General features: G+C 38.0%; 1 protein-coding gene across 2 annotated transcripts in view; it reads left to right on the top strand.

Moving 5' to 3' along the window:
* Positions 1-23,651, top strand: part of WDR25 (WD repeat domain 25) — a gene marked incomplete at both ends in the record, with an annotated part of 71,958 nt that extends 48,307 nt beyond the window's left edge. For both annotated transcript variants that reach the window (XM_084270536.1, XM_084270535.1), the window contains 4 exons: positions 5,770-5,900; positions 20,446-20,616; positions 22,907-23,047; positions 23,430-23,651. In XM_084270536.1, coding sequence (XP_084126662.1) covers positions 5,770-5,900; positions 20,446-20,616; positions 22,907-23,047; positions 23,430-23,651 — 665 coding nt within the window. The remainder of the gene's footprint in view (positions 1-5,769; positions 5,901-20,445; positions 20,617-22,906; positions 23,048-23,429) is intronic.
* Between the last annotated feature and the right edge of the window lie 2,470 nt (positions 23,652-26,121).

The following is a 26,121-nucleotide window of genomic DNA, read 5'->3' as shown; positions in this document are numbered from 1 at the left end:
TTGATATAACATCAGGACATCTGGTTATGACTCTCTACAAATATGGTTTTCTTGAAAACTGTTGTACCTATTCTGCAGACCATGGATATGATCCAAAATATGCGTAAAATGTTTAAGGAACTCAAGGTTATTCATGCGTGAGTGGTTCTCTGGCTGCAGTTTGCATGAGACAAGTTCAGTACTGCAACATGAAGTCTCATAAATAATAGTAGGTCCAACAACTGCAGCTGAACTGCCTGTAAACATTGCAGCTTTTAAAATGATTATTATTTTTACAATTTTATATGTTTTTTAAAAAATAAAAATAAAGCTTTTTGAAAGATTTCACAAATGTGATAATAGCACAGGAGTGAGACTCCCTGGTTTTGTTCCTTTTTACTAACACTACACTCACAGTCATTATCTACTAGTGACACTTCAGACACTGTTACTTACAGAGCAGTAAGTAGTGCTGTGTTCAGAGAGCACTGAAAAAAATATTGCTTTTAAAACAATTCTAGGTCAAGCACATTTGACATTTAGCATCTTTTATGTCCAGATTTAGTGGAGATGCTCTACTAAATTGAGAAGGGTAATAGTATTTTTAAAATTTATTTATAACTATTTTATTTTTGGAATATATGTTTTATTCATCAGTGGATTTTTCATTAGTCACAAATGAATTGGTACAATAGCATAGGCAGAGCATTGGCTGGGTTGATACTATTTGCATATTGTAGATACTTTTCATTTCTTTAATATTATGACAGAGGGAATGTTCCAAGAAATTTTGGCACATTTCCTATGTTGCCAAATGCTGCAGTTGTATTTTAGTTCATGGACTGAGCTTGGTTTCAAATATAACTTCCTCAAAGTTATAATGGGGAATTTAAATTCCCATTACTTGGAAAGTTTTCACATTACCATGGCCAGGATGCTGAAATTACACTGTTGGTTTTGAAGGAAAATTCAGGCTAAAGATAACATGGTCATGTAAATGTGGTGGTGGTTTTTTGGTTTTTTTTTAAACTTATTTTATTTTACATTATTTTGGTGGTTTCTTAATGAAAAATTCTGTCCTTCCAAAAGGATGATCCAAAAGCAAATGCTTTTCTGTATTTTCTTTTATATTCTGACTTAGTAGTTCTATAGACATAACATAGTTATTGTCAATTTATTTATATTCCTTCATATAGGAATTTTAGTGCTGCAGCTGCATAAACATTGCCTCATGAGAGCTGTGACATTCTTCTCCTATTCCTCCTCTTCTTTCCCAGTACTATGTAGACTGTGTGGGGTTTTAATATGCATGAAGGTTTTTCTAGGACACCTCAGAAAGGAGCCCAGTTGATTTAGCTTATTTTTTAATTTCTTTTTCTTTCTTTTGAATGCATCTAGTCATCTTCAGTGTGAGGTCTCAAGTTTTAAATAGTATGTTGAACATTGTTTAGCAGTCCCTCTCCAGCTAGGAGGTAACAGCATTTTATTTTATACTCACTAATGTGAGTCCTTGCAATAAGAAGAGAGAATAACGTTTGTTTTGGGGACATTTTCAAGGGTAAAAGATAAAATGATTTAGTATTTCAAGCAGCCAGAATCTTGTGACTATGTAGGGGAAAAAATTAGGAAACACATCTAGTCAGTACAACTTCAGTTCTTGGAAAAATAATAAAGCAATTTGTAAGCACGCCAAGATAAAATGGATAAGTAAAAGCCAACATCGATTTGTTAAGAACAAATTATATCTGATCAATCTAATTTTCTTCTCCCTGTTGTGTGTGAGAGAGATTGTGACTGTAATGAGATTTTTCTTTAATATATTGTCTCGTGTCTTTTTGTAAACACAGTGGGGAAATCTGTTCTGTTCAGCAAGATTACTCTCATGTCCTTGTAAGGCTTAGGGCTTCGCTCTTTACAGATTAGTGTAAGGAAGTCAAATGTTTTTGGATTGTGCAGGTAGGGGTGTGAACCTGAGGACCACTAACACAGTTACAGATGTATCCTGTGCTCAAGAGCTCTGTTGATGTTCTGTGAAAAATTCACAATGTTAAATAGCCTTTAAAATATCTGATTTCATAGTTGAGCAGTTTCACAGTAGGCTGCAGCATAAAGGAGCAGAAACATATGTTCAAGATCTTTTTAAAGATCTTTTTTCATACTGTGTCTGTTACTGGTGAGCCTTTAATGAATGAAGAATTGAATTAAAGCACTTTAAGAATATAAAACATGCTGCAAAGATGTAGTAGATGTTGTTACAGAAATTGTGAAAATTAAAGATTGAGAGAAACATTTGCTTTCTGCTTTGGAATAACGACCTCTCGTACAGGAAAATGATTTGTCATATGGATTTTGCCTCGATTAGCCAAATTGATTTTCAGAAGATGTAATTTTCCATAGCCTATGAGTTGGTTGGTTCTTTTTATGTTGCATTTAGGAACTAAAATACAATGAATACATACACAATAAGATATATACAAGCTTGCTGATGTACCCTCTTAGGGATGAGGGAGTCTTCTCCTCAAAAGACATCCTTTGCAATATATAAAATAAGGGCTGTTTAATGTTAGAAAGCAGAATAATTGTAGACTAAAATATATTTAACTGTAAATACTGACTTCCAGACAGGTGGAACAGGGTGTCCAGCAAACACTGAAGCTGGACATGGGGCTGGGTTCTGTCACAGCACAGTTACAGTGTGGGAAGCAGCAAATTCCGCTCACAGTGGTAAAGCACAGAGTGTGTATGGAAAAGGGGCTAAAAGTTGAATTCATTGTTTTAATGTACTGAATTTTGCCCCACATAATCTACCAGAATGATCTATTCCATCTCTTGGGAGGTTATGATTCCCAAGATTCTGAGGCTGGAGCTTTCAGAACTGTGTAGACAATGTGCCTCAGCACTTCAGCCCTGCAGTCCTAATGCCTAAAAGGGTAGGGTTTTGCTGGGTCCAGGCATGTTTCTTTGGCAAGCAGTCAGATCTAGATTCTGTGTATTGTGCATAAATTTCAGGAGGGTTTCCTTGCTGTACCGCTGTGATCCTCCCCTTGTGAGTCTTATCTGCTGATTTGCTCCCATGCTCTTTTCTACATTCCACTGTTTCCTCATTTTCTTTGACATGGCAGTAGAATGAAATTCATGTACACGTGTAATAACGCCAAACTTCAGAACACTGTTTACTGAGCTTCTAAAAAAAGACGTGATTGGATTTCACTTGTGTGTCTGTGAGAGAGAATGAGAGCTGTGTTTCAAAGTATTGAGAGCCTGAGCTTTTAAGTTTAGCATATCCTGATTGCTCCTCAGACCATTCAAAAAGCTACCATGGTTAATAGCTGGATCAAAGAAGTTAAAATAGGAAACGGGGTTAAAGAGTGTGAAGGAGAGTAAGATGCTGAAGTTGTTTGCATTTTTTTGGTGTTATACTGGAATTATCTCAGTGCTGGGAGAGCTTTTAGATAAATAACAGGCCCTAGAAGACAAGAAAATGGCAAACCCAGTGCCCACTTTGGTCTTAAAATCGGGAGGTGGAGTAGGGAATTAAAGAATTCTAGTTTCTGGAGAAAATGCTGAGCAAATGGATTGAAGTGCTTGGAAGTAGCTGGGGATGAGATTGAAAGGTGGACAGATTAATAACAAATAATGTTAAATCAATCTTTTTTTGTGTGTGGAAAAGGTAGTAGATCTTGTAGATAATAGATGAAACGCATCTTGATTTTAGTGGGCACCTTTTCTTATGTCTTAGGTAGGCAGCATAATGGCAAGAAAAATTTGTACATTATAGAAAAAGCAATTTTCAAAAGGCTTGTGGAGGTAAAAAACATATTTTAGTAAAGATAGTTAAACAGTTAGTGTTTGTCAGAAAGTTAGATGATGAGTTTAGCTGGATCACCTATGTATATGTCTAATGCCATTTGGACAACACACTTTATGGAGAACAGTGACTGCTTGATAGGTCCTCTGTAAAGCAGTTTGAGAGTATTAGTACAGGCAGGCTGCAGTTTTGCTAATTTCTGGCTGTAGTAGCATTGAAAACTTGTTGATTATGCTTCCAGAGTCTTTATTAAAGCAGGTACTAATAGGAAACAAATTCCTTTGGGAGCAAAGTGCTATTAAACTGCCTAGTGAACCTCCATGGGGAAATTCTGCATTTTCTCAAGCGCTGTGGATGATGCAAGTGTATGCGTGTTCTCTAAAGCTGCAAATGATGCCTGGTAGTGGCGTACTTGAAAGCAATATCTTGTTGCTCGTATAACTGATGATTTTAATACTTTCTTCCTTCCATGTGGAGACTTTTTTTTCTCTTCTGTAGCTCTTGGAGTACTGAAAGCTCCCATGGGAAGAGCAGGTTACTGCATATGGCTTGAAGAGAAAACCTCTGCTGCCCTTGAGACTTTTTTTTCTTTTTGGGGAAGGAATTTACAGACTAAATTAATTTTTTTTTCATTCAGTGGTGACAGAGGGGCCATTTAGATCTTGCATGGGTTTAATTTTTAAAAAAGATCAAAAAACCCTACAAAACCCAGAGACCACATAGAACAACACTCAACCCTCCCTTACACTCCCTGCAATCTATTTTCCCTGCCCCTGATAGCTTGAAGAGCACGTGTGACGAAGTAAAATGAATAAATACATAATTTGATATCTTGACAGTGTAAGTTGAGTTTAGCAGATGGGAAAAATGGAATTGATGATGAAATCAAATAAATTGGATCTAAACCATGAAATAAGCATTAAAAAAATCTATATGAATGATTTTCAGTATTGTTCACCTAGCTGTATTTACATGTCACTAATGTTTTTAGCTCAAAGTATTTTCAGTTGTTTAAGAAAGCCTATCTGAGAACAACTCAGTTGCTGAAAATGTAGAATAATTAATATTTTAAGAATCTTTTGTCATTGTAGTTTAAGGATTGGTTGTTTCTGGGTTTGGGTTTTTTTTTACTTGTGCAGTACCTTGGCTTAAAGCAGTGACTTTATTCAATGTAGCTCTTTATATGTGATATGTAGAATAGAAGCACAGTTGAAATTGTGAAACTGAGCAAATGAATTTATCTTGGTCCATGCTCCTGTTCCAAAAACTATACTTTAGACAGTGTACATTAACATCATGAATTTATTAAGGGGAAAGGAATCAGTGGACTGTGGGAAAGTCCTATAAATTAACCTAGCTGAATTCTGTTGCCTTTGCAAGTGTCAACAATCCAATTGATACTAACCACAGGATCCTGTGGAGATCAGCGTACACAATTAAATGTTGGAAACAGTGTATCCATGGGAACAGCTATTGCCTTCATATGATGGTATGCAAATTATTTCCTACTTTCAAGATGAAGTTTCACTCCTACTTTCACAGAAAGATAAGTAAACAACTCAAGAGTTGTACTATAGTTTGAGATGTGGTATTTCTGCACAGACAATATTTTGTTCTAGTTATTTTTATCCCACTGAAAGAAAAACTGGCTTCTGTGTAGGGAAACATTCAACCATTAGATTAGTAGATTTCGTCCTGCTTGTTGACTGAACTGGGACCTCATTGGAGCTTCTCTCCTAAGTGTGTGAAACCACTTGTTCTCTCCTTTCAGTAGGAAGCAGTCAGTGGTTCAGAGGCCCATGACCAAGAGTAATTTCATGTGGATAGTCATTCTTGCATTTTCAGTAGACAAGAGTAGCCCCAGATGCTTGAAATCTATTACTATATTCACCTTTAATAACCTTGATATTTTTGAAACTAGGTTGTAATGAATAACATATTTAATTTTCCACTAAAATTGTAATCTCCACTCTTTATTTTAGGGAAGCAGATATTTAGCAGCCAAAATGAATTTAGGATCAGCGCGCTGAAGTTCCATCCTACAGAGTCAAATACTTTCATTTGTGGAGGGTTCAGCCCAGAAGTTAAAGCTTGGGATATAAGGACTTCAAAGGTAATGGAAATCTTTCCTCGCTTTCTCTTTCAGGATGTTTCCTAGTTTTTCTGTGCTGTGCATTACTGAGCTGATAGATGTCCTGGTCTTTCAACGAAATGCTATTCTGAAATATTTTGCCTTTGTTGTTGATTGTATTGCCTTTTGTTGATATGAACCTCTGTAATGTTTTTTGAAGCACAAAGAGGAACATTGAAAGCAAAAAATACAACTTTTTTTGTTTATGTAAATATAAGGAACATATAGTTGAATTAAAGCCAATAGCCCACCTTAGGACTGAAGAAAAGGCAGTTGTGTACTACAAGCAGCAGAGCTCACTTGCTCACGAGCAGTTATGAGCAGTTTTTGAGTAGAAGCCTAGAGTGATTTTACATTCTCAGGTGACTAGAGAAAGGTGTGTATAGCCTCATCCTGATGAATGGCATTCTCCCAGCTGCCATTCAGAGCTCAGGTATGCCCAGAGCTGTAGGCCACCTGTGGAAGTGTAAGGCAAGCCGACATCCTTGTGCTCAGAACAGCTCAAAGAGCAACAGTGACTGTAAAGTGAGTAGTTCTTTGTTTCCCTTTGAATTTCTATGTGGGTAGATCCTACTCATCGTATTTAGCCATCTGTTTGCTCTTGTGGGTGACAGAAGGGATCTGAAAAAGATAAGATTGCTTATCCAAACTTTGTCTGTGACTTTGATGCACTAAGAATAATAGATGAGAGATGTAGGCAGTTACATTTCAGGTATGAGGGCTGTAATGGCAGAGCTCTGGAATAGTTATGGGAGTTGCTTTATTAAGGAAACACAGTGCTACTGTGCAATTAACAATCTAATTCCTGTGCCACAGTTGTTCCTTTCGATTCGTTACGGATGTTTGAGAAAAGATTTTAATCGTGTAAGATCTGTATCACAAGCTTCTCTCACATGAGTAAGTTCTTTAAAGATAAACATTAAGTACCTATCAAGATTGCCAAAAATATTTACTGTGAATTTCAGAGATAGTGTCAACCTTTTTACAAAGTCTGATAGGATTTACTCCATCCATCATGCTTGTATGATGTCTATTTTTCCTTGATAAGAATGTGAAGAGATACTTGAAGCATAGTTCTGTGAATGAAGATGATTCTAGTTATAGATAGCCAAAACTGTAAATACTTATGATAAAGAATAGCTATGTAACTTTTTAAAAAGTGATGGGATTTTCCACAGTAGTTCTCTCCCCCTCCCTTGTCCTGGTATGTGGCATTACTTTGTTGTTAGTAAGGGATGTTGATACACTGTCTGTAGAACAAAAGAATTTTTTTTTTCTGGCAGGGGTTGAAAAAGGAAGATTAGTAGGTATCTTCTGTCCTGAGCAGCAGCGTCAGTGGCTTCATAGCAGGCAAATAAAGAGGGGCATAAAATTTTTCTTTCTTAAGATTCTTGTAACAGTAGACTTTGATTGTGGGGAGGAGGTGCAGTCAGTAATTGAACACTTAGCTGTCCTTTTTAACATAGAGAAGCCATTGTATGTCATGCTAGGCTGGACTTCCTTTAAAAAGTAGTTAGTTCAGTAACTAAGTAAGTATAATATTTTTAAGGCTTGAAGATTGTAGGCCATATTGTAGCTCAAAATGTGAGATATTTGGTCCTAGTCAAAAAGAAGACAACAGAAGTAGGTGACAAAACATTTTTTCTAAGATTTTCTGATGGTGCAATAAGCTTTCCTATAAATAATACTGTAGTTACAGTAAGTCTAATGTTACTGTAAGTCAAATGATAGTTTAGTTGTGTACATAGGCAGAGACATTCTTTCGCCACCTGTAGTTTTTTTATGATGGATTTTGTGCCTTTGTATGTCTTTGAGTGAATGTCTTTTAGAAGCCTGTAAAGATTTTTCTCTAGATTTGAAATCAACTGTGATTGATGAGCATGTTCATTCCAAAACTGCCAATACTTCCAGCTTGTGTGTGGCTAAGGTGCCCAGTCTCTACAGATGGAAAACGAGAACTGATTCTGTTCTATAGTAACACGTTACCAAAATGGAATATTGCAAAAAGTTCCTGTCTGGAATGGTAGCTTATTGTTCGATATGGTCATGGAGGAATGTGATTAGAAACCTTTCATAGATGGTAGGAGACAATCTCAGATGTTGATGGTGGAGAAGGCACTTGAGTTTCAAGGCACTAGAAGATTCCTTTACAATGGGTGTTTACATTTCAAGGATTATGCTTGAACAATAATTTTTTTGCAGCAGTTCTGATAGCAGAGATTGTGATGATAAATCTTGAAGACAATGCAGAATTATCATTGTTTTTTTTAGAATTAAAGGTCTAAACAACAGATGCTAATGTTAGTGCTAGATAAGTTAGTTCTGAGTAATATGATTTTGATGCTCTCCTGTTGTCAGTATCTCTGCCAATATCTGTATATACCCGACTGGACATGCTCTTGTGTGACCTAATCAAGGTGTTCCTGCTCTGGCAGGGAGGGGTTGGACTAGATGATCTTTTGAGGTCCCTTCCAACACCTAACATCCTGTGATTCTGTGAATCTGTGATTTTGGTTTTGTCTTTGAGTAGTATTATGTTTGCACCTAGAGAAATGGCTTGAAAAATGCTGTTCTTGGTCCTTTTCCCCCATTGTGAAATTTCAGTTTCAATAGTGCTTTCTCTTTGTACCAGGCAGGGTATCAATCATTTTATTCCAAGCACTGAAGGCACCAAATGTGGTCATCTCTTAAAGCAGCTCCAGCCTGTTTTTAATTCTGGTGCCTCAGCTCAACCACAGCCAGACTGTCAGTTGATACACCTGGCATAGTTTACGTGGGGCTTTGTTGCAGCGAGGAGCAGACAACGTGTTGAGATGGAGGTTGCAGTAGATGATGAAAAAACAAGGGGCAGTGTGCAATTTGTGAGGTATTGACCTTTGTAAAAGGCATCATAAGAAAGCAAAGGAGCCAACCCATGCTTATAAACTGTAGGCTTTAACAGCCCACCAATTCACATCTTCTGTAATTCTGACTAGCAGCAGCCTGGCTTGAAATCACTTTCTGATACAGTAACTTTTGTGTAAACTAGATCTGGCAAAATTGCAGAGGAAAACTGCAGTTTTCAGTACTTTACCACTGCACAGTTTTAAGGAGCAATAGTTATGTTTGGGATCACCTCTGTGTAGGTTGCAGGGGATGACGTATAAGCTGCGTGTGTGTCTGCATGCAGAGCCAGTAGTGGATGCTTTAGGTGAAAACATCTATGATTCATTCCAGACAACAAAAAGACACTCTAAAAGCCATTTATATCTATAGAGAACATGAATATTTAACATTTTATTAAATTGACTATACATTCAGTCTAAAACAGCCTTCTTGTTTTCTGCCAATTAGGGAGTATATTATCTTGATGGGATTCACACAGTATTTTATTGTATCTTTATGCTCTACTGCTCAACTTTATGTTTTCTGCCTTCTTGCTTACTGATCTAGGTAGGGTGCCTTTTTCAAATGGATGCAATGAGGTATTTGTATTTCCATGAGCCATTCTTTATCCACACTTAGTACTGTTGCTGAAGTAGATGGTAATCAAGATTGTTACATTATGATTTTTTTCTTTTTGACTGATGGCACTGCCGTGGTGCACAGTATGTCCCATTGCATGCTGTGACATCCCTTGATCCCACCTTCTGACGTGATTGCTCGAAAAGCTGTGCATTCTATGGCAAAGATGCCTATATACAGCAAAATTGAGGCTAGCAGAATTTTATCTCACTGACTAACCATACAGTCATTTTTGCAATGCTGAAACCCCAGCCTTGGAGCTATTGATCACTGAGGAATGCACGCAGTGGTTGTCTCTGTCCCTGCACGACACTCAGTGCCTAGAAAGATTGTGTGTAAGTCTATTTCCTTACGCTGATGCTAATGAAGAAATTATGGAAACATCCCACCATATTAAAAGGAAATAACTTACTTTCTGAGAAAATATGTAAGTGAATGAATGTGTATTCTGGCAGGCAAAATAGGAAAGGTTTTGGGCTTGATAAAACAAAATCCCAGCCTGTTGTGTTCAGATCCTGTTCTGGGTTCTTGCTGGAAGTTTTTAGCAGCTGTTACCTGCTTTGTTCATTAGGAAGCAATTATGTTCATGTAGAACTTCATCAGTTGGAAAACTAGCCTATTAAGTAGCACATAAGGAATATTAATTTTAATAATGAGCAGCGTCTAGTCACCTTAGAAAGTGGAAATCATGGGTTTAGTCCGGTAACAGGTATTGATTATTTTTCTGTTTGTTTGACGTGTTTGTTCATTTGAAAACTGTAATTTTGTGTGGACTGTGATTTTCTAAGGCAGCCCTGCAGTTTGCTCTCTGAAGCATTTCCAAAAGCTGGAGAGAGCTTCTATTACCCTTCTATTTTGTAATTTTTATTTTTCCATCCGAGGTTGCTGTAGCTCAGTGATGGGTGCAGACTGTTAGACACCTACGTTTGTATTTATATTGGCTTTAAAATTTGAAGAAGTGTATGTGTACTGAGTGAATGTAGAAGGTCATAGCTGAGTGGAGAAAAGGGAGAAAATGTCAATCTGATTTGATTGCTTATGGCTTCTTGCAGAATGGTATCACCTGTGCATCGTTACTGCAAAATAATGTAGTTACGTTTCAAGCTCAGCCATAGAACAGTATGTTGGCTAGGCAGGAATCATCAAAACCATCAGTATCTCATGTCTGCTTCTCCCCAATGTGGAGGATTTCAAGGGACTCTTCAGGTATTCATGCTTTCAGCTTATACTATTGCCTTTATTCACAAGATAAAAACAAAACGTGTTCTGTCTTTTCCACCTTGCACAGGTAAGGCCATATTCAAAATTGGATAAAGTGTCCTGGCAAGTATTTTGAACTTAGTCCTGTTCTAACAAATGCTTTTAACATGAGGACTCATGCCACTTCATTTCAGTTTTGATGCAAACAATCTTAATACCTTTCAAGTGCTAGTTCATTGCAAGATTTTCCTGTTTTCCCTTTTCTTTCAAGTGTGTTAACCTGTCATTCAGCTTGGAACCATGTGTGGGTGAACTAATGATTCTCTTTGTTCCCATCATCATACTCCTGATAGCCTTTTCAGGCTTTGCAGCATATTTTGTCAATAGGGTGAGCACCATAAATCAAGAGCTTGAATCTGGTTACTCATTGCACACTGAAAACTCAATTTCAGCATTTGCTGGTAATTTACTGGTCATTCTTTAGCATGTACTCCCATGTTTTAACAGGCTATCCACTTGGCACATCTTGACTCTACGTATGTGAAGCAAAATCATATATGAAATTATTATATATCAGGAAATGAGGACATTTTTGGTGGAAATTCAGACCAAAGCATTAAGCGTCACAGAGGTTGAGAGAATGACTAATAATAAAAAGATTGTCCAATTACATATGTGTATCAGGTAGCCAAAATGGGCTGGTTTATGCCAGTTTGCCACACTGGTGCTGTCTGCTGATGGAAAATTACACAGAATAGCCGATAGTGGTATTTTTCTGTATTAGTACTTCTGAAATCTCACTTTGATTTTGATGAGCAACTAATTTTTAATATGAGTGTACATTTATGAGCTTAGATTACCAATGTTCATGTATTGAATGTGGTATAAAAAGTGGATTTCTAAGTCTCAGAGAAAATGTATGAAGAGAGGTTTGAGACAGCCTTTCAGCTAGTAAAACATGGAGAAATGTACAGTAAGCTATTAATCAGAAAGGCAGATACCAAAAAACCCATGAATGTTGAAAGACATTTTATTGCCATCCATGTTCTGTTGAGCAAATAGACAAAATGATTTCAAATGTAGCGTTGGGTATTGAGCAAGATAGAGAATGAAAGGACGATAAGGGAGTTAAAATCTTCAAGATAAAGCTAAGCAATATACTTCAGAGAAATGAATGGATGTGGCAGCTTGTTAACTGCTCAGTGAAATGTAAAGTACACAGGCATTGCAAAATTACAGAGACAAGTAATCAAAACCTGAAAAAACAAAAAAGAATAAAAGAGTCAACTGAACATCATGTGGAGATTTATTGTAGTGGTATTTCTTTCTGTTTATGTTAAACCCAGTTTTGTCTCTCTGACAGAGAGATTATTCTGGGGATCTTATATTGCCATATAACAGATTGATTAAATTTATGAAACATTTGGAGAATGTTTATAAAGACTTTATGAAAAGACCAGAAAACTGGTTATAGTTAGCTGCTATATTTAAATAAAAAAAGGGCTTTCTGCAGTGTTGACCAAAGACAGAGCATCATATTGAACAGCCCCCATGGGATCTCTGGACCTTAGAGCTGAACCTAGAAAAACCCTGTAAAATGCCCTGTAAAAATAATTGTTCAATAACAGATACCTTAAAGTAGTTATGTTTTTTAGAAGTATTTCTTTCCTCTGAGCTGTGGAAGAATTTCTTAAGATGTTCAGCACAAGCCAGTTGAATTACACAGTTATTCTCCATTTCGGCTGATCTACATCAGCTTTTCAGACAGGACACAGTGTATGTTCCAACCACTTACTCTACCTGAAATTTTAATATCCCTTGAAATACTAAGGAGAACAAAGGGTTGATATTTGTATCCGTTAGCTCAGCAGTAAGGACTTTATTGCATTCACAAAAGAAAATACAGTGATATCTAATATTTTTTTCTTTTTAATTTGGTTTTCTAAACTTCCACAGTTGTAACATCAGAACAAGACTACAACTGTAACTGTCTTGTACTGATAATACTTTTAAAGGAGCTGAAGTTCCTTATATCATGAGAGAATTGTGAGACTGAAAAGATCTATTTGCACGTTGTCAGCACGGTTCACAGAGTGTAAAGCGGGGATGTTAGTAGCTCTGCTGAAAGGGCATACAGCACTCAAGAACTTGCATCTGAATGTATTCATTTAAATTTTCTAAGTGTATCTATATAATTATTTTTGAGTTTTGCATATTTTACCTTTTATTTAGATTCTGCTTTGATTGGTGAAATTCTTAACATTTTGTAAGCATTCAGGAACTGGGTATTTATCATGTGCACACAGAAATGCAAGGGACTCTAAAGGTAAGGAGATCACTAACCATTTTGTGGACTCTGGTAAAAATAGAGGAATAATTTATTCAGCTGTTGGGTGTACTCTGTTTTTGATCTCGTCTCTTGATGACCGTGTGTTCTGCCTCGTAAACCACTGAGACCCGCTGGAGCTTTGGCAAGAGCTGTCTGCTAGACTAGCTTAGCTTTGGCAAGAGCTGTCAGAACAGCAAGTCCTGATGGAGCACCAGGCAGTAATCTGGAGAGGAAGTGGAAGGCAATGGGGCTGTGATCTTTAAGCAGTACTTGAAGTTCCCTAAATGCAAATCCGCTGCTTAACTTAAAGAGAGGAAGAGCATCAGTAGTGGAGACCCAGTAGTATGACCTGAAAAATCCACAGAATAGACTTAGAAGAAAAGATTAGTTAAAGATACAGGAATAAGTGATGTAATGATTAAAAAAGATAGCTATAAGGGTTAAGTAAAGGTAGATTGTATGAAGCTTCCTTAATGTCACTCTATGATTTCTTTGTTGGGCTTTGGTAGAGCAATTAGAGAAGCTGGAGAATGTAGGACCTGACCTAAGTATTGTAAAATGAGAAAACTAACTAAAGGGGAGAGCTCAGAACAGGAAAGCGACTGGGAGTAATTTAGTGAAGTACTTCAGGAATGACTCCAAAGGGAGACAGTATTGAATAGTTTATTTCTGAAGAAAAGTTTACTGCAGAAAGAGTGTGCTAGCACAACTCATAATAATTCAAAAAGATTAGAATATCATACAAGAAAAATAGCAATGACTTATTAGAATTGGGATGAGTACAAATGAATGGAAAGGTCCAGCCTTTGGGCTTAAAACCAAAATTTTGTCTGGACATAAGGAAGATTTCAGAAAAGATGAATACAAAGTCAGTCTTTTGAAGTGATCGAAAAATTTAAGGAAAACTTAGATTTGAATAGTTACACAAAGATCTAATTTTTGAAATGGAGGTTGTATAAGCTGTAGAACAAATTATCTAGAAAAACAGCAGAAGCACTTATTTTGAGCTTTTAAAATTAGTCTAGAAATGCACTATGGAATTTTTATTATTGAGGCCAAAGGAGAGTAACAGCAGGGTTGGTTGTTTTCCTATCTTGGTTTATTATTCTGGATTGAACATTGTTTAGCTACAAAATTGCAAGTATCATCTATAGCTTTATGCTTAAAAAGAAAAAATGAGAGAGATGCTTTTTATGTTGTTGAGCTATTTCTCCATACTCGAGCTTATAAAGAAATAAGCCTAAGTCATTAAAGCACAGTTAAAAGAATTAATAAATTTAGAGTGCAAGTGCAGTGCATTTGTTTCCTTGGTAACATTCTATTGCAATTTCTTTCAGATGAGATGCAGTCATTTTAAGTAGCATGTATTTAGGAGACCTAATGAATTTGTCTCTGGATAGCATATAAATATGAAAAAAGGCTGTAGAAATTGGTGGAGCAACTTGCACTTCTGGTTTCCATAGAAACAGCCAATACATTGTCATGCACTAGTGGTATTAGGAAGAACAATGTAATTAGAATAAGATGATTTATTCGGCGCAGTGGAAAACTAAAGTTATTATTCTCACACTGTCAGAAGAATCCTTATTGAATCTATGGACAAAAAGTTGAAGGAAATGTGGTGAGGGTATATTTGTGCTTATGTAGTAGCATCTGGGTTTAGATGTTAGCATTCAGGGGTCCTTTCTGAGTGTGAAGGCACATTTTATGTGGCTGTAACACATACGTGAGCAGTCCTGCTGTGTTTATTTGGAAACCTCATCTGGTGATATCACAGATGAGAATCGTAGACCTGTCTGTGCATATCATCTCTCCAGGAGTAACTGCTCCTGGAGAGACTGAAATGGGCCAGGAACAAAACATGCCTCCTTCTGGAGCGTGGGTATTTGAGTGAGAAGCTGTCGGGGAATAGCAGTTCTGGTTTCAGCCCATTCCTAGACCAATTTTACACCCCCAGCAGTGACCAGTATGTATTTAAAAAAACAAGAGTGTGAAAGCACAGCAAACTTTATCATAATTGCAAGCAGTGGTTACCCAGGCCTTTCTAACTTCTAGTTAGACATCTTCACCTGTCATGGTTCTCTTTGAGTTTTCATGCTGTGGAATTGATTGTTCCTGGTGGGTTTTTTTACATCTGTGACATCCTGTGGTAGGGAATTCATCAACTTAAATACGCTTTGTGTGAAAAAGCATTTCTCTCGCTGTGTTTTGAAGCTGCCTTCTGCTGGGTTGGAGTCTAAGTTCTTATAATGGAAGAGACCATTCATGTTCCTCAATGCTGCTTGGACTTTATCTCCAATTCTTTCCAATTCACATTGGTAGTCTCATTTCTGGACTGAAAAGCCCTTATTATTGCTTCTCATAGACAAGCCATTCTGTATCTCGATATTTCTTCCTTGTTTCCTATATATTTTCCTTATTCTATTTGAGACGGGGATATATATAAAAAATTTGATGGGGATTTTTTTTCTTTGTATTAAATTAATGATTCTTTCCATCACAAAATTCTTGTGCTTTCTCAAGCAACCTGAAAATGACTTTAAAAAAAGCAGTGTCCATCGTTCATACCTAAAATCTTGTAGCTCAACAACAGATTAAACTCAAATCACTTATTCATTTTAATCACTCTCCCTTTTTAAATTATCCTTTTAATTATTCTCAGGACCCCTTTGAAATTCTTGAACCTAGTCTGAAAACAGAGCAGTTACAATGGGAAAAAACTTAGAGAAGCAAAATAGTCTTTTTTCCAGCAACCGAAAAAGAAATACACCAGTCTTATGCTAAAATACTTTAAAAGAACATAAAGATGTGTCATGCTTCATCTTTTTGTCTATGATATTGTCATGTGTTTTGATTAAAACTGCCATTATAGCTTCCAGATGGAGATCAGAACCCTGAACTGGTTGTGTCATGTGATTGTGGTTTTATTGTGAACATGTAGCTCAAAAGCAAATAGCAGTAACCTGCCTCAACACCCTACCTTATGAACAGATCTACACAAAATGGCTCACACTGCAGTAGATAAAAATGCTTCTGTTTTGTGCAAAATAAGCGTTCTTTTAAGCTGCAATACACTTTGTATTTATACTATAGATGTATTAGGTGTAGTAGTGTTCCACAGATGAAGCTTAAATCAACACCCCATTGCATTAACTACCCAACGTGCCAGTAGGAAGAAGCAATTCCATGCCAAAGCACTTGGTCTGAAAAGGTAGGATAAGGAGTGGAAGAAGAAAACCCTGGCCATTTTACAGCTTGGAAACCACAGCACGGGCTGATTGAGGTTTTTTTCTGTGACTATCCAGATTGACCATAGTCCTATTATATTTGTTTTGAGACCTTATCTCCTAATGCCCTGTGCAATACCTACAAAAGCACATTTCTTTCTCATCACTTGCATAAAGCTTGAGGAAATTCTGGGAAAGTGAAGTGCACACGGGTTGCAAGTGACCAGCACCGAGCTGGAGCGAGCGGCAGCTTCTGAATTGCCTGTGCAGAGGCTTTGAGTTTTCTTGACAGTACCAGGCATTGCATGTGCTTTATGCAGAGTATTATAGAACACCCAACTGAAATATATACCTTGAGTTCAGCATCACAGCATGCCTTTCAAATCACCAGAACCATAAGAATCTGTTTGCAACTGATTTAATTTTCTTAAATTACCTTTCTTGTCGAATGCCTGCAGCCATGAACTCTCGCCTTACTGAAGAAGCTTTATTATTACTTTGGATTGTGTTGACACCAGAAACTATTAGGCCTTCCTTTGAAATGCTTTCTTTTATGTCCAGAAAATGCTTAGACTAAAGAAGTGGACTGTGGTTTTCCAATGCTTACGGGTGATAAATCTGCAAACAGAAAAAGAGCGAGAGCTGGTACTAACAAACTAAAGCCAGCAGGGTAGGGAAACTGGTGCTCTCCCCAAGCAAGTTCCTCAGGCATGTCATGAATTAATTGTCTAAGGTAGAACAAAACAAGTTTAATTATGAGTACTTTTCTGAGCAGGGGTGTTGCAATTAGTGATTTTTGAAAGCTGTCTTTATGGGGGAATTTAAATGCTATGTATATCAAGTTCCTAGCTGCTATTCAAAGTGTTGATTTATTGTTCTCTGAATCAGTTCTTACTATGTGGTCTGAAAATTAAACAGTATAGTTTTTTCTGAGGTATGTGTCAAACATATAGAAAAACATGGTCTTTTGTACTGATCTCTATAGAGACAGTTTCCTGTTGCAGAGCTAAGACACACGGGTAATTCGGTTGGATCTGCTGTTAAATAACAGATTTAATGATTAGACCTGGAAATGCTTAAGTTGATAGTGGCAGTATGTGTAAGAGTCCAACAGGATTTCAGCAAAAATTAAGAGTATGTTCACATTACCAACTTCACAGTCTCTTCTTTTTCTTTACTGAGAGATGTCTGTTGCCCCCAAAATGTGATAAAAACAAGTCCCAAACCCAAACCCTAGCCCCTTAACAGTGCTGGACACAGTGTATGTATAGGACACATACCTACATAGGTTTCACAAGTTGGGTTTTTATTGTTTTAGAAGACAAAGACACAAACAGTATATCTGAATTTTGTATCTTTAAAAGAATGTAGTATTAAAGAATCACTTCCATGAGTCACTGTTTGGGACTTTATTATCATTTATTGCTCTGTATTGTTGTTCTTAATTTCATGGCACTGACTGGCCTTTGTTTCTGCCTCCCTGTCCCTGTTTCTACACGTTTGTGTGGCTCCGTGCTCTCATCCTGCTGACTCTCCAGTTGGGACTTGTCACTTCTGTAAAGGCACCTGCTGATAAATCACTGCCTCCTTCAGTCTGTTGGGGTGGGAGAGTCTTTTGTGTCCCCTCCTCTCAATTTAACTGCATTTCAGTTCTCCTACAGTTTCTACAGCTGTCAAGTTTCTGTATGCTTTTCCATTTCTCATTCCAGGCAGCTATTATATTTTCTGGTTTTGGTTGTGGGTTTGGTGTGGTTTTCTGGGGTTTTGGGGTTGGTTTTTTTTTTAATTTTTGCTCCTACAAAATAGCTTTATTTTCTACTTTGCTAATGAACTGTGGGCTTCCTTTTATAACTCTGTGAAGAAATAGCTATGCATGGTGATTTCTCCACAGACAAAGTGGAGGCTATAAATATGCAAATATCACTTGTGGCTTTACAAAGTTTAATTGCTTTGTATATTATGCAGATTCCTATGCTGAAAAATCTGATGAGAGCAAGTAACACATTTGTATATTCACTATCTTAAAAATGCAGGCAGATTGCTGAAAAGTGTGACAGTTTTTTAGAGTCTGCAGGTTTACATCTAGTTGATGTCATTACAGGGTGTGTAGGGTGCTTGCGTGACCAAGGCTCTGCACTGAATGCAAACATCTCCTTTCTAATCCCTACATTTTGCAGAGGCTGTGAAAAGCAATTGGAGCAGCTGCTGCTGCCATCCTTCCACATGCCGAGATCACAGGAAGCAGAGCTGGAAGGGACCTCAGGAGATCGCCTGCTGTATCTCTACCCTACAGCAGGATCAGCTAGTTCTGAACATTTCCAGTCATAGATTTTTGAGCTTGAGGCAAGAAATCAAGATGTTCTCATGTTGTGTGTGATGTTCAAAATGATTTTTCTTCTATTGGTTAAAATATGAACCAGAGGTATAATCCAGGATATTTCACCAAGACACCTGAAAATGACTTTTTTTAAATTTGTGTGCTTAGAGTAGCTGTAGAGGGTCGGGGCCCCGAAGTCAGTAGTCACTTGCTATGTTAGGGGCATGAGGTAGGCACTGAAATGCCTCACAAAGTTTAGAACCATTTCAGCATAATACTTCAAGCACTCCCTCTGCTCTGTTGGCTGTCCTAGTGAGGTCAGAAGAAGGACTAACCTCAGAACACCCTGCTGGAAGTGCAGGACGCTATGTTTTAGCTGTCTTGGAAAGAGAGATTTAGATATTAATAACTAGAAGCCTTCCAGTGTCCTAGTTTTAAGGATCACCATATTCAGAGAGGTGGATTGCTTTGATCTGGCCACTTGCCTTGAAGTTTCTCTTCACTGGTGGCAAATCAGAAAAAAAAAAAAGCAAAAGTATTGATTTGCAAAATTCAAGGTACACAACATAGATGCAGAATTTCATGAAGCCAGGTGGAAAGAAAGGAAATTAAAATTAACCACATATTCCTTAGAATAGTTCAAGATCTCTTATTTTTAAGATCCAACTCACAGGCTGTTAAAATATTCAGAATCCTGTGGCTGAGGACCTGTTTCTGCATTAATCCAACCCACTCTGGTTTAAGGCCTGAAAGAGGATCCAGGTATGTGAGCTCCAGTGATTTTGACTTGGGAAGAAAATTTGGGAACTTTGGTATTTCCTTTTATACCTCCAACTTCTTTAGAGATTGTTGGTATGCATTAGTTACCAGAGGATGAGGCACATAATTTACTCAAGCCCAGATGTACTTTGAAGCGTTGATGACTCCTTTCCCTCCTGCCCTGTGTTTCCAGCAGAGTGGCAGAAAAAGCCTCTGCTTCAGCAGAAGCATCAGAAGCTGCCTCTTGCTAGGACAGGCTGTAGGCAGATGAGGTGGGAGGTGTGGGATTGAATTCCTGTAGACAAAGGCAGGATCCTGGCTGAGTCCTTAAAACACCAAACTGTTTGACAGCAGCACTCCTGGCAGCACTTGAAAAGGTCAAACTTCTGGGTTTCTTCTTCGGGAGAGGGTGTCAGACTGCGCCCTTAGTGGGATTGAGGTATCTTCTTCAGGGTGAATGGGGCAGTCTCCTGCTAAGGGTGTCCATGCTGGCCTTGTAGGCAGTTTCTGACTGAGCACACAAGCTTTGCTCCTTTGCTGTATGGTCCTGACTGGGGGGGGTCTCACCACTTGCAAGTTAGGCGATGACACACAGCAGCATGGGACTGGGAGAACCTTGAATCATCGAGTTTACTCATCCTCAGTCATATACAGTGATCTATAATTAAGTCTGGAATGATCAACAAGAATATTCGCTTCCTGCCATGTCCTTTTCATACCTTTAAGTCCCAAATCCCCCTCAAACCTAATTACTTTCCTTTCTCTGGCTCCATAACCAGCTGAAGATTTTGAGGAGAGATCCTCAGACTGATCCTCAGAATTCTCTGAGTTCATAAAATAGAAGGGAGTTTGTGTAGTCCCAGCTCTACAACATTGTCTTATCTAAAGCTCTTTTGGGATCAAACTCAAATTCCTTGGGAATTCCTAACAGAATCTTATGTGTATATAAATGCAGTGCATAAATTGGACAAACCAATGCTTTCTTTTATCTCATTTGATTTTCCCATGTGTGGACTCTTTGCACACATTAGCAAGCTGTTTAGTACTTCAACATTTACAAATCAGTTACTTTATCACAGTTTTAAAGTCGTATATAATTTGTTGAAGACAGTTATCAATACCAAGAAAGAATACACAGGTTGTCATATTCTTCTGATCTACCAAAAAATAACAACCTTTTTTATCCACTAGGTGTTACGAGTGTACAAGGCTGCAGTACAGCAGACACTGGATATACTCTTTCTCCCAGAAGGAAGAGAATTTCTTACCAGCACAGATGCAGTAAGCCGGGACTCAGCCGATCGGACCGTTATTGCGTGGGACTTCCAAAGTGCTGCAAAAATCTCCAATCAGATTTTTCATGTAAGATTAAAAACTACTGTTGTTTGGGGCAGGATTTAGTCTTTCGTGCTTGTCAATATAGTAAAAACAAAAGAAGCTTTTGATATTCTCTAAGGTCATGGTGTGGGATGTATAAAACGCTCTTAATGTAAGTTGAGGGTTTGCTTTGTTTTTCTGTTTTAAACACACTTACTTATTCTTAAAAATGACCTTGTGATAAAAGGATTTCCATTTCAGTGCTCGCTCACTGACATCTAAGCTATATTTAGGCAAGGCCACTGCAGTGTCATTCTAGCTTGCCAGTGGTGCATGCCAGTAGTTGCTATAGTGCCACGTTTCTTTTCCCACACTTTTTCATACATTTTTCATCAGCTGCAATGAGGGCTATTGACAAATGGAGTTTAATATTCCCATAGTAATAGCAACCTGATGCACACATATAGAAATCTAGTGCAGCATAATCACAGAGGCAAAATTTACTTTTATCAGTGCAGGTGCAGTATTTCTCTCAGCAATCTATCCAGGCAAGATATTTAATGGACTAAATTGTCTAGAAGGGCTGACAGCTTCAGAAGAGATTACCATGGAAGTTAATAGATAATTCCAACTCCCTGGGTCTTTTTTGAAACCCCAAGTCTAATATCCTATGTAATGTAATATGATTGGATTGTATACAGCTGCTTTTTGGCTGAAATTAACAGTTCTGTATTGATGGGAATGTTTGATGTTTAAGTTTCATGGTTATGTCTTTGCCCAATATTGGATCCATCACATCTTAGATAGGCTACAGGGGAATAAAACCACTGTGAATATATAAAGTACAGACCAGGTTCAGTAGCAAGGAGTGAAAAGCAAACAACTTTTTTTGGTCAGATTCAGTAGCAAGGAGTGAAAAGCAAGCAACTTTTTTCCCTTATCCCCTGCCAAAAAAACAAACAAAGAAAACCAAAACCCACACAGAACATACTTTCTTGGGACTACAACATCTCTGAAATGGACAGTTTTCCCCCTCTTCTGCACTGCGAGTAAAGAAAACTGGGTGGTGATTTTCGAAACTCTGCTTCACTGTTCTGAATTCCACGTTTGAACCCTTTAAGGTGGGAGAGAACCCCTGAACTCTCCCAACAGATTACATTCCCAACAGGACTTGATCTATTGCTTGTCTGCAATAACGAATAATTGAGGGTTTTGAAATAACCCATTGCTACAGTACACCCAACATAGCAGCACAGTGCTCCTGCAGATTGCAGTGTGCTTTCTGATCCGTACTGTTGGACCCAGTTTCTCCCTAAAGCAAGAGCGCTCCTAACCAGGCACAGTGCCTAACCCTGTTTTGGTTTCTGTGCCCAAGACTTTACAATACCCAGAACTTCTTTCCCAGTTCATCACGTCCAAACCATGTAACAAAACCAGTCTGCTCTTCTCACTCCACCACATAGCCCTACGTGTCCAGCGATCACTGCCAGCTTTCACATGCAGATGCACCTCACAGCCAAAGCTCTCTTACTTTGTATTCATGGCATCAAAATTCAGCCCTGTGTCTTTAGGTTAGTCTGAAGCTAGAAGAGGTTTGGACCTGGTGGAAACCTTGTGAGAGCAGTTAATTCCTGATGCAATCACCATGCAGAGTTTTGAAAGTAATATTAGTTCAGTTTTAAATAGGAACACTAGCGTAAATCTAAGTGTTGTTAATTGTTACAGATACTTATGAATTTAAAATCAACAGCAGTCTACAGGGGCAAATCACTGTCATAAGGAACTTCTGGCATAATAGGCTAATAATGATTTTTTTTTTCTTCTTTTTACTTGTTATAGAGGAGTGGGCTGGGGGAAGATATCTGTTTACATGTGGGGATTTGGGGATTTCTATTCCTGTCAATGTGGCCGGAACTGAGAAGATGAGGGATAGGAGAACTGTACAAAGTAGCATGGAAGGCACAGTATGACTATGGAGGAGGTGATACGGGAGAAGAGGATTCACTTCAGTTTTCCTTGGGCAGGAAAAGGGTGTTTAAGTACCATCAGGTTGGCCTTATCTTTCTGCAGCTGTTCTGCAGTGTAATTACAGTTCAGAGGGAGCTGGGATTTTGGTCTGTATCTAGAAAACTCCCGTTAGAGATCCTATTCAGTATTTGCCTCGGTGTACGACTTTCAGTGAATTGAGTCAAGTATCTTTGTATAATGTAACTTTTGAGAAGACTGATGTGCACCATGCCTGTTACAGTCTGTCAGATATGTCAAAAGGCAACCTGATTCATTTGAACAAGTCTTTTGTTTCGTACAACAAAACTTTCTGTAAAATTACTTTCAGGAGCGTTACACTTGCCCCAGTCTGACTCTGCACCCAAAAGAGTCCGTGTTTGTTGCTCAGACGAATGGGAACTACATGGCTTTGTTTTCTGCCCAGCGACCTTACCGGATCAACAAAAAGAAGAGATATGAAGGACATAAGGTACCCTTCTTCACAGGGAGCTTAGTATCCAAATCTAGAAGGAAGATATATATCAAGTACTTGTGCTTTTTAATATGTGTGCTAATAGTGTTTGATTATAAATCAGTGATAGATATTAATTGACTTCATTTGCTTTCCCGTGTGCCAGTCTATTTTGAATCATATTCACTCTGAATAGAATAGTTATTAGAAGACTTTATGAATACTTAATAGCTTGATTAAATAAGTTTGGTTTATAGCTGTGTCTTAATAAACACCTGGAGAAGTCTTTAGTGTATATTTATTTAAAGATACAATCTTTTCATACCGTACTAATTTTCAGTGTATGACAATCAACTTTTCTGATCAGCATCAGGAGTTACACTGTTACTGATTTTCACAGGTGGAAGGATTTGCAGTGGGCTGTGAATTTTCTCCAGATGGAACACTTTTGGTGACAGGAAGTTCAGATGGCAAAGTGTTTTTCTACAACTATCATACTGCTAGGATTATTCGCACTTTGTCTGCACATAAAGAAGCTTGTGTGAGTGCAATATTTCACCCAGTCTTGCCATCACTCCTTGCAACATGTGATTGGGCTGGAGAAGTCAAGATCTGGCAATAGCTCAGATGTCTCTGGTATACAACTTGAAATTTTGGTGTGATGTGTGGCAAGCAGGAGAGACTGTTGTCTTTTCTTCTATGACATCTAAGTGTATACTTTCTTAATGCTGTTAAGATGGACTTGTGGTTAGCTGCTGAGAAAAGAAATGGTCTTACTCTCTCCTGGTGACAGATTTCTGCCACTTTTCTGTCCATCTTCTGGTGCTCCTCTAGCCCCACCCTGGTTTGAGTAGCTAAACTTGAAAATTTCTGGGGATTTTTTTATGTGGCTTTATTGCAGCTTTCTTAAATCAGGTTTTCACAAGTTTGGCTCCCTGCCCTGGTCACTGAAGGGTTAGACAAGCAATTGCATATCTCAAAGCAAAACTAGCTTCCAACTGCAAGACGGGGGAAGATTGCAGGGCAAGTAAGACTTCTTTTGGAAATGGGTTGCTGTCACCAGCTCAGCTTGCTGTAAAATGCCTTCTGTGAGTTCCAGGGAAAGGTGCACCAGATAACTCACAGCTAATTTTGGAGTAAATAAATCTGAGGTTTTGAAATCCCGATGTTTAAACTTGAGTTTTAAACTTTCATTTCTGATTGTACATAAACAAAGCAAAACTATGTGTAAATATTCTTAATGAAAAGAATAAACAGGCTTTTTTACACATGGAGTCTGCATTTCACTTTTTTACTCCTGTTATTCTTGGCAAATTAGTACTCAAGATTTTAATGGAATTGATACTTAGAGGGGCAAAAGAATTATGCTACCCTAATTGATTGTTAACCTACATGCATTTCTCCATACTTCTTGAATTCAGACACAGAAAATTGTCATCATACTATCGAGTGCAGGGGATGTCTTACATTCTGACAGGAGCTGGGCTATTCTGCAGCAGATAGAAAACTCATCAGGCTGTAACTGTGTATTTACATAGGTACAGACTGCCTGTAAATGAATTTTAAATTTGCGTTCCCTGCAGTTGTATTGCTTCTAGAATTATTAATATAAGCTCCATTTTGTATGTGTGTGTCTACATATATGTATCATTGAAAGAAATAACACCTGTGCATCACATAAACCATATGTGTTCCCAGCCTCAACCCCATATAAATATGTGCTGCCTTGCAATGAGTGCTATAACCTTGGCTTCTGCTTGATCTGATTAGTCTATAAAGGTATTGTAACACACACGGGATAATTGTGTTGAATAATTGTCTTTGTCATGGAATCCAGAAGTCATGTATAATAGCACTGTAGCATCTTTTTATTGTTCTGATTTTTTTTTTTTTCTCAATGGAACAAATACAAAGGATTTGTAACCATTTTTCACTCTGCTAAAACATTTTTTTCCAGAGAAAAAATGTCAGAACACACTTGCAAATGACAGATTTTAATTAAGTAATGAACTACATGTATTCTGATGGTTTGTAGTTTGTGTTCATTACAGCTTGTAGTAAGAAATAAGCCTGCACCAAGACTGTGAATCCACAGTTAGATTGTTTGAAGTTTGGATCAAAATATTGTGGCTGCATAGTTTTAATAATCTGATCAACAGCTATGACTGGTTTTAACACAGGGCATTAAATTTTAATGAAACATGCAACATAGCACAAGTAACTTCTCGTTTTCCCCCCAGATTGTTCTTAATTTCTTGCCTCCTTGTTTGGCAGTTAGCTGTTCAACAGGAGCCTGGATTGTGCACCTCTCTTGACTGTCCTGGCGTACAAGCCAGCTGGACCCTTCCAACGACAACTAGATCAGTGATTTGATGGGTTACTTCTAATTCAAGCTGTGGGACTGGGGTTTATGGGATTCCTTCTAGAGCATCTTCATTGATGTCCGGAGTTCAGCTGGAAGGGCAGTAGCAGTTGCCTCTGGTTGGGCTGGCTGACTCGCAGCTCCACGGCATTTTCGGAAAGGGCGGCTCCGTGTCCTTCCCTCTGGGTGTTTTAGTACAAATTGTGCTGTTGCCACTTTAAAACTTCTGGTAAATGTTGGAAGTGATTGGCAGCACTGTAGTCATGCAATGCATCCTGTTATCTCCACAGGAGATTATCTGCCTGTTACTTTATTACATAGAGTGGTGAGAAAGGCCTCTGCAATAAATGTGAGCTCGTGGTAGAAATGACTTAAGTGAGGCCCCAATATATGTGAAGACCTCTATATCTGAATGAGCTCTCTGTACATCCAGCCTCAGCACCCTTGGATAGAGTGAAAGGTCTAAGAGAGCAGGCCTTGGGAATCCTTGCATGCATGTTCTGTAGAGAAGTAACTGCATTTTGTACAGTTAACCATGTTGTTGCTTAAGATTAACTTGTGTCCTGAGGCACGATTCTGGTGTCTGACAGTTATTGCTCTTGAAATTATCTTGCAAGTAGAAATTTGAGACTATTTATGGGAGGGAGGGAAAAGCTTGATTTCATTAACGGTAGTAGAGAAGAATAAAATAAACTTGACACTGTATAATATTAAAATTGCAATTGCATTT

Source organism: Gallinula chloropus (genome assembly GCF_964237585.1).
Source record: "Gallinula chloropus genome assembly, chromosome: 14".
Classification (NCBI taxonomy): Eukaryota; Metazoa; Chordata; class Aves; order Gruiformes; family Rallidae; genus Gallinula; species Gallinula chloropus.
The sequence above is the reverse complement of the archived record's forward strand: the minus strand, read 5'-3'. Positions and strand labels throughout refer to the sequence as shown.